Source organism: Papilio polytes, unplaced genomic scaffold (assembly GCF_000836215.1).
Source record: "Papilio polytes unplaced genomic scaffold, Ppol_1.0 DF824325.1, whole genome shotgun sequence".
In the NCBI taxonomy this organism is placed as follows: domain Eukaryota; kingdom Metazoa; phylum Arthropoda; class Insecta; order Lepidoptera; family Papilionidae; genus Papilio; species Papilio polytes.
The window spans coordinates 521,405-528,732 of record NW_013524879.1 but is presented as its reverse complement, the minus strand read 5'-3'; the positions used below and the strand labels follow the sequence as shown (position 1 = coordinate 528,732).

At 32.1% G+C, this 7,328-nt stretch overlaps 3 protein-coding genes across 6 annotated transcripts in view; 2 read left to right on the top strand and 1 right to left on the bottom strand.

Moving 5' to 3' along the window:
• LOC106100341 (pro-resilin-like) overlaps nucleotides 1-7,328 on the bottom strand; it is an 11,324-nt gene that overhangs the window by 2,650 nt on the left and 1,346 nt on the right. The window contains exon 4 of the mRNA XM_013279169.1: nucleotides 6,260-6,339. Coding sequence (XP_013134623.1) covers nucleotides 6,260-6,339 — 80 coding nt within the window. The remainder of the gene's footprint in view (nucleotides 1-6,259; nucleotides 6,340-7,328) is intronic.
• LOC106100314 (ommochrome-binding protein-like) lies at nucleotides 7-2,982 on the top strand. 4 transcript variants are annotated; one of them, XM_013279146.1, is made up of 4 exons: nucleotides 7-174; nucleotides 269-345; nucleotides 1,158-1,261; nucleotides 2,098-2,982. In XM_013279146.1, the coding sequence occupies exon 4, from the start codon at nucleotides 2,104-2,106 to the stop codon at nucleotides 2,944-2,946; it is 843 nt and encodes a 280-aa protein (XP_013134600.1). In that variant the 5' UTR covers nucleotides 7-174; nucleotides 269-345; nucleotides 1,158-1,261; nucleotides 2,098-2,103; the 3' UTR covers nucleotides 2,947-2,982. The 4 variants fall into 4 exon arrangements, with proteins under 4 accessions (XP_013134600.1, XP_013134606.1, XP_013134593.1 ...); XM_013279152.1 differs by lacking the exon at nucleotides 269-345; XM_013279139.1 differs by having other exon boundaries at nucleotides 7-345.
• On the top strand, nucleotides 4,397-5,524 carry LOC106100308 (ommochrome-binding protein-like). The gene has a single exon (XM_013279132.1). It carries the CDS (start codon nucleotides 4,632-4,634, stop codon nucleotides 5,481-5,483), a length of 852 nt encoding a protein of 283 aa, XP_013134586.1. The 5' UTR covers nucleotides 4,397-4,631; the 3' UTR covers nucleotides 5,484-5,524.

Sequence of the window (7,328 nt, the reverse complement as noted above, 5' to 3'; positions counted from 1 at the left end):
CAAGGAAGCAGTCTTCATCATTGTACACACGCATTCGCGCACGCTATGAGCAAATGATGACAGGCATCTAGAGTATTCTACAGCTGCTAATAATTAAAAGGAGTTTAACTCACATGGGTGATCTTATAACAAACTCTAATGTTTAACAATAAGGAGGAGATCGTCTATGGCATGGTGAGTTTGAGAAACAGAAGCGATCCGACAATTCAGAGTTGAAGTATAAATGAAGGTTAAGTTACCGAAAGTTCAATTGATTCTACAATTTAAGATTCGAGGATAGAGAAGATTACAATTTTCATAATACAGTCCACTTACCTGAGTTTCCCTATCCTGGTTGCAAATTAAGTAAGACATTTTATATTCATAAGAACAAATAGTGTAAACCTTTTCACGAAATTCAATTAAGTTTTAAAAGTAAAAAGTTAACCTCAAAATTGTTAAAAGTAAAGGAAAACGACGAATCAGGATTTAAACCGGGCTTTCAATTTAACACTAGCTTTCGCCCGCGACTCCGTTCGCGTGGTATTAAAAAAAACAATACCAAGTAGCCTATGTGTTCCAGACTATCCTCTACATCTATGCCAAATTTTATCGAGATCCGTTCAGAAGTTTAGGCTACAAACTCTAACAAACATCCATATAAACTTCCACATTTATAATATTAGTATAATTAAATTGTATTTTTATTACAATAAATTAAGTTAATAAATCCAAACATCTTGTGAATATAATCTAATGAGATAAACTTTGAACGTAAAGGAACAGGTTACGGAACAGAAATTGTAATGGAGACAATGTTAATTTTTTTGTTTACGATCCGGTGTCGCAAAAATTTTCTTATTATTAAAAAAATGAAAAGTAATCTAAAAAAAAGTATCTATTTTAGAATTAAGAAAGTATTTATTTGATCTATGTCAATTATATTAACTTTTGGTTGCAAATTACTGTTTTCTTTTACCTTTAAAGAAGCAAAATCACTTATCTATAAGGTTTTTGTAATTTCACCAAGAAATATTCAAATATTCAGATAATTTAAATTTCGTATTTTATTTCCTTTTCAAATATTTGACCCTTGATATTACAATTTAATAATTTTAAGTGGTACTACTCCATACCTTTTGCAATCTTAAACGACATTGAAAATTGTTTTTGTACAGATTCCAGTTTAGTTATGGACTAACAACAGAAAGGAATAGTCTGCGTTTTATACAATAAATATAAATACCTTACTATTATAGTTATTTATTATTAAACAATACAGGTATGTATACAAATAACTATTAATTTCCGTAATAAAAGTCTTCGTGTAATTTTAAACCAGTCGTGTAAAGTGCAATTACCCGACGGTTACGAGGGTAATGTACACGCGTAAGTACGAGTTATCAAATCTTAGTAATATTATAAATGTGAAAGTTTATATGGATGTTTGTTAGAGTTTGTAGCCTAAATGGCTTAACGGATCTGGATGATATTTGGCGTAGATATAGAGCAGTCTGGAAGAACACATAGGATACTTATTTTTGTATTTTTTTTAATCCACGCGGACGGAATCGCGAGTGAAAGCTAGTTCAATATAAATGCGAATTTATCTCATTTATTTTAAAGTTAAGTTTAAATTTAAATTCAATGTCGTGTCTGTTTTTAATTAGTCTTTGACCACAGTGTTGTAATAGTAAAAATTCTTTAGGTGTTTGTTTTAATTTCTTAATTTCGAGAAATCAATTTTAAAACAATTCCATAGTGTGATACCACGAAAACTTGTTAGAGAGATTTATCTCAAATATCGTCTAAACACTAGCTTTCGCCAGTGACTCCGTCCGCGCAGAATTAAAAAAGTAAGTAGCCTATGTGTTCTTTCATACTATCCTCTACATTTATGTCAAATTTCATCGAAATCCGTTCAGCCGTTTAGGCTACAAATTCTAACAAACATCTACCTAAACTTTATTTATAATATTAATGTTTGCATTATAAAGATTAAACTACGTTAATAACTCTCGTATTTTATTATTGACTACTTTCTTAGAAATGTTCGTGCTATCTAAAAAAAAAATTAGTAAAGAGTCGAGGTTTTAATTAACATTTTTTGTATTTCAGATAAAAATGAAATTGTTGTTTTTTCTCGCATTGGTCGTCACCATAAAAGGAGCAGCGGTTAGTAACGAAGAATGTGATGGGATATCTATAAACGGCACTTATTACGAAAGGGAGTTACTAAAAACTAACTTAGATCGTCCATATTCCTTGGCTATAGACTGGGGCACAAATATACTGTATTTCAGTTACAGTCTCCAACCAACTGATGATGTATTTAAAAGTCTTAAGATCAATCTTAACACAAAAGAGTATTCAGAAATCGATGTAGAGAACGGTTTTGTGCACACAGTAGATCAAAAAAAACATGTAGTTTATATTGGTACTGCAAAAGGTATTTACAAATACGATTATGCGACGAATAAAGCAGAACCATTCGATGTTTTGGAATCAGATATTTGGGAGATATTCTACAAGAATGGTGTGTTGTATTATTCAGATTTCCCGGAACAATTCTTGTATAATTTAACGTATGATGAAAAGTCACGTGTTGAGGATTTGGATTACATGAAAATAATACATTTTGTTATTGATGATAATGAAGTAATGTTTTATACAAATGCGACAGGACTTTATAGTCAACCGAAAGGTAGTAAAGACGCATATTTATATCAACAATTGGAAAATGGTGATAAAGTAAGAGGCTTAACTCTAAACATCAAAGGATACGTTTATGCGTGTTTTGAAGATGGTATATACAAGATTAATACAGCTACTGGCGTACTGGAACAGATATTGGAAATTGATGACGCTTTTGGTGTCGCTTTTGACGCTAGTAATAATATTGTTTATTCCGACGCCACGTCTGTTTATTATCTAAAAGCGAATAAAGATAAGAATTGTGGCGGATAAATATTGGTTAAGAATAAAATGTTAATTATGTTCTTATTCGTGTCATAATTTGCGTATAACATAACCTATAAATTACACATAAGTTTGACGTTAAATTGTTGATTGCTTTTGACATTTCATTTTGTATAAATGGACTCTTTGTATTCTTTAAATCTGTAGGTGTATTATGTTAAAATATTTGTCACTAGACGTTAACGAAAATGTATTGTTGCAGTGTTTATGTAGAGTGAAAGAGACGAATATGTTTCTGGTTGTTTCTACAGCGGAGCGGAACAGAGCAAATTTTTATCACAAGTAAAGTTTAGCTTTATTCGATTGAGTTAAGGTTCACTTTTACCTTAGATCTCTTGTTAGAAGCAAGCGAAAATCGTTTAAATTAAAATCGAACCTTATTGTAATGGTTTAAAGCTCAATTTCGTTTGTAATAAAAACTGCTCTGTTTTACGCTACGCTCTTTCAATGGAATATATCTAAACACTAACTTTGAGAATGATTTTAAGAAAAATGAACAAAGATAACAGACGCATTATTTTTACTTTTCACTATAGTTTGTAAGAATATAGATTAGTTTGACAAACGACGCATATGAAGAATCGAATTATATTTGTATGAAGGAAAAGCCGTACTTAATAGACAGGTATCGTAGTGACGAACACGCAGCCAACAATTATGAACTATCGATATTCGGTTTAAATAAAATTTAACAAACTTAACTACCATTATTATATAATTACTAGCTTTTCTCATGCGGCGTCATCCGCAGGTATTTATAAATACTTCATTTTATCGTTTACATTTGTCAATTTATCAATTGCAAATGTCAAAATGACATGACATGATGACAATCTATGGCAATCTTGATTCCTTGATGTTGGCAGCAACTTATGGTCTCTTTCCCACATTAGGATTTTTATCCAATTTATTTACCAACTAAGTTTAATAGCGTGAAAATATATAGCCTAAAGCGTTTCGTAAGTGTAGGGCTTTTTGTTAAAGAAAATATTATTCAAAAATATGCTGTGATTGCTGACATCCTGCGCCACAATGTAGTGTGTGTTTATGCTTTATTATATTAGTATAGATTGACTAACTTAGGGGACAATTCTAATAATTATTGTGTAGAGAATATAGCGATGACAATAATAGCAAAATCCAAATGGATTATGTGCAACTGTAGTAGTAATACATTTTTTTAACTCACATTTTTTCTTTTGGTTCTATAGTCATTATTGATTTGAGAAACAGTCTTTTTTTATTTTTATTCAAAAGTTATAATTATGAATCTATTTATTCCATGTTCTATGAGAGTCAAAATCGAAAATCGAAAAGATTCACACCTGATTTTGCACAACCCATCCCTACTGAATTTTCAAACTAATCTATCTTATTTAGACAAACTATAAATGCGAAAGTTTAGATGGATGTTTGTTAGAGTTTGTAGCCTAAATTCCTGAACGGATCTCGATGAAATTTGACATAGACGTAGAGAATTGAAAGAACACATAGTCACTTACTTATGTTTTACTCCACACGCACGGAGTCGCGGGCGATAGCTAGTAAATAATAAAACTATAATAATGATCTATCTAACCTTTCTACAATAAATAAACAGTTATAATAACCTTAAGATAACAAACCAAATAACAGTCGTTATATAAACGCGGAAAATGTAAGTCGTAACAAACATGAGAAATATAATAATAATTCAATTATTAATAGTGTTAATAAAGGCAAAATCAGTGGTAATTTTAACAGACGGACCAATAGAATGGATCGGACCAAGGTTGTACAAGAAAGAATTACTAACAAACATATACAAAGATCCGATTGAGTTGGCGTACGATTCCGCGACGAGAAATCTTTTCTTCATGCACATGGATCCTGTTTTATTGAATTCTGGAAGAGCTTACATTAATATTATAACAAAGGAATCAAAGAAAATAGAAGGAATAACAAGGAATAAAGCGACAGCAGTCGATGCGGACACAGGCGAAGTTTACTTCGGTTCTAACGATGGCTTGTATATCTACGATCCGCTGACAAATTCCGCTAGAAATATCGGTTTATACAATGTTAATGTATTAAAAATTGTTATTAGAGATAATAATATGTATATAATAGATGCAAATAATCATATGTTGTATAAAGTAAACGGTAAGGAAGTAAGAAAATTGGGTAACGCAAAAACTGTGATCAACTTTGACATCGATGGTAATAAAAATGTGCATTTTTTGACTATCTGTGGTGTTTTTTGTGCAGTAAAAGGTGATGAGATTGTTAAAAATAAAGATATTAATGTTGCATATAATTTTATAGTAGATTTAAATAAAACTTATGCAATAACAGATGATGGGGTACAAGAGATTGATTGCGCTAATGGTACTGCGCATAAAGTTGCCGATTTAAGTTTCCGTCCTCGCAGTATAATATTCGGAGATTATGGTGACATTTTTTATTCGTCGGATGATAGCATTTATAGGTTAAAACCGATAACTTCTTATGTTTTGTATAACATTTCAAGGAAACGAGGTACTTAATCATGTAATTGTTTTATTTAAATTATGATAAAAATGTTTGAAATGTGTTTATTTATTTGTCTTGTATTTGTACGAAAAAATAATAGAGAAATATATAGACATCTCTTTCACACTTTAAAAAAACGAAACATGTGTTTTAATATCAGAAACGGCCTGAATTCGTCGAATTAAGTAAACGAACACTGCCTATAAACAACAGTATTTGTAAATGCGCTACTTTAAGACACGTAGGAGGGGCCGCGCAGAAAGATGTCTTTTACTCTGTCAAATCTTTCCCATTCCTAAACTTTCTTTATAAGATAAAGGCGAGAATACCCCAGGCTAAGACGCCTAAAGTTTAACTTCTGGCTACCTTATCCTACTCCCGTAGGGTCGACATAAGTTTTCGTCCTCCAAATAACTCTATCATCAGTCATATCCGTCACTCCCTTGATCATGTCACTTTTCACGTAATCCATCCATCTCTTTCTATGTCTACTCATACGTTCCCAATTGCTTCAACTTAACGCCTGTGTTTTGTGGTCAGTAAACCATTTGTGCAACAGATATGGTTGGCATCAACCAATGTATACTAATATTATAAAGAGGAAAACTTTGTTTATGTGATTGTAATGAATAGGCTCAAAAACTACTAGGCCAATTTTAATAATACTTTCACCGTTACAAAGGTAATTTATCTGTTAGTGACATAGGCTATATTTTCTCATTATTTTTATATTTCACGCGGTTGAAGTAGCAGGCAAAAGCTAGTGAGATATATTTGTATGGTGACTTACCACTTCATGGACATGTCCGTCGACGTAATCGGGACCAGAGACCGAGTCGTCACTGGGTAGATAACCGTTATGAGGCTTTCCTACAACAAAAGACAAAAGTTTATGAGCACGGACACCTGAAACTAAACTATCGCACAACTGTTTAGTCTCTCTTTGATTCCTATGAGATTATATGGAGCGCACACTACTTGATTTTAAGTTGTGCAACTAAAGAATTGGCTGCGAAACAATCGACAATCGTTCAGTCCTGCGACGGTTTAGTCAGGTTTATGTGTGAGCCCTAAAGTGACAGGTGCTTTGGGTTCGGTGATGGGCTTATCACACTTTTTCTGTTCATAATATAATATAATTCTAATAGCACACTCAAAATAATACAGCTAAAGTATAGAACGGTAAGTTTTCTAACCCGGAGGGCAAAAATTAAAGTAAATTACAAAATTTCCCTGATGCCCTCATTTTTTGCCCTCGTTTTTCTCATTCTGACAGATTTAAAAAAACAGCGCCTTAAACTGACAGCGACAAGCTGGAGGCCGCATCAGCAGAGCTCCTTGTGGCCGAGAAGAGATTTTATTTATGTATTTTTTATTTTATTAATTGTGCAAATATTTTTTGTCTTTAGTTTTTAAAGAAACTGAAGACTTTATTAATACTGTTTTATTTTATTTTTTACTAGTTAACTATCGCCGGCAACTCCGTACGCGGGGAATTAAAAAATGAGTAGCCTATGTGTTCGTTCGTATGTCGTAATTTCGTATAGATATAGAGGATAGACTAGAAGTCATAGAAATCCGCTCAGCAGTTTAGGTTCACCTCTAACAAACATCCATCTTAACTTTCGCATTTATAATTATTAGTATGTTTTTTTTAAATCGATAGACATCCTATTTTTCACGATATGTGAAACTATTTTGACATTGACAGGATGGCGCTAGTGAGCTGTCATTTTAGTTTGATATCTACAAGGTCAAATTGAATTCGGACTGTATCAGCTATTCCAGTGGAATTAGCAAATGCCAGTGGAATAACATTAGGCAGTTAGATTTGATGATGAACAAAATGTTTGCTCCAG

Bases quoted from the DNA above. Each gene is read 5' to 3' on its own strand.
- LOC106100314 (XM_013279152.1), top strand. From the start codon at position 2,104: ATGAAATTGTTGTTTTTTCTCGCATTGGTCGTCACCATAAAAGGAGCA.
- LOC106100308 (XM_013279132.1), top strand. From the start codon at position 4,632: ATGAGAAATATAATAATAATTCAATTATTAATAGTGTTAATAAAGGCA.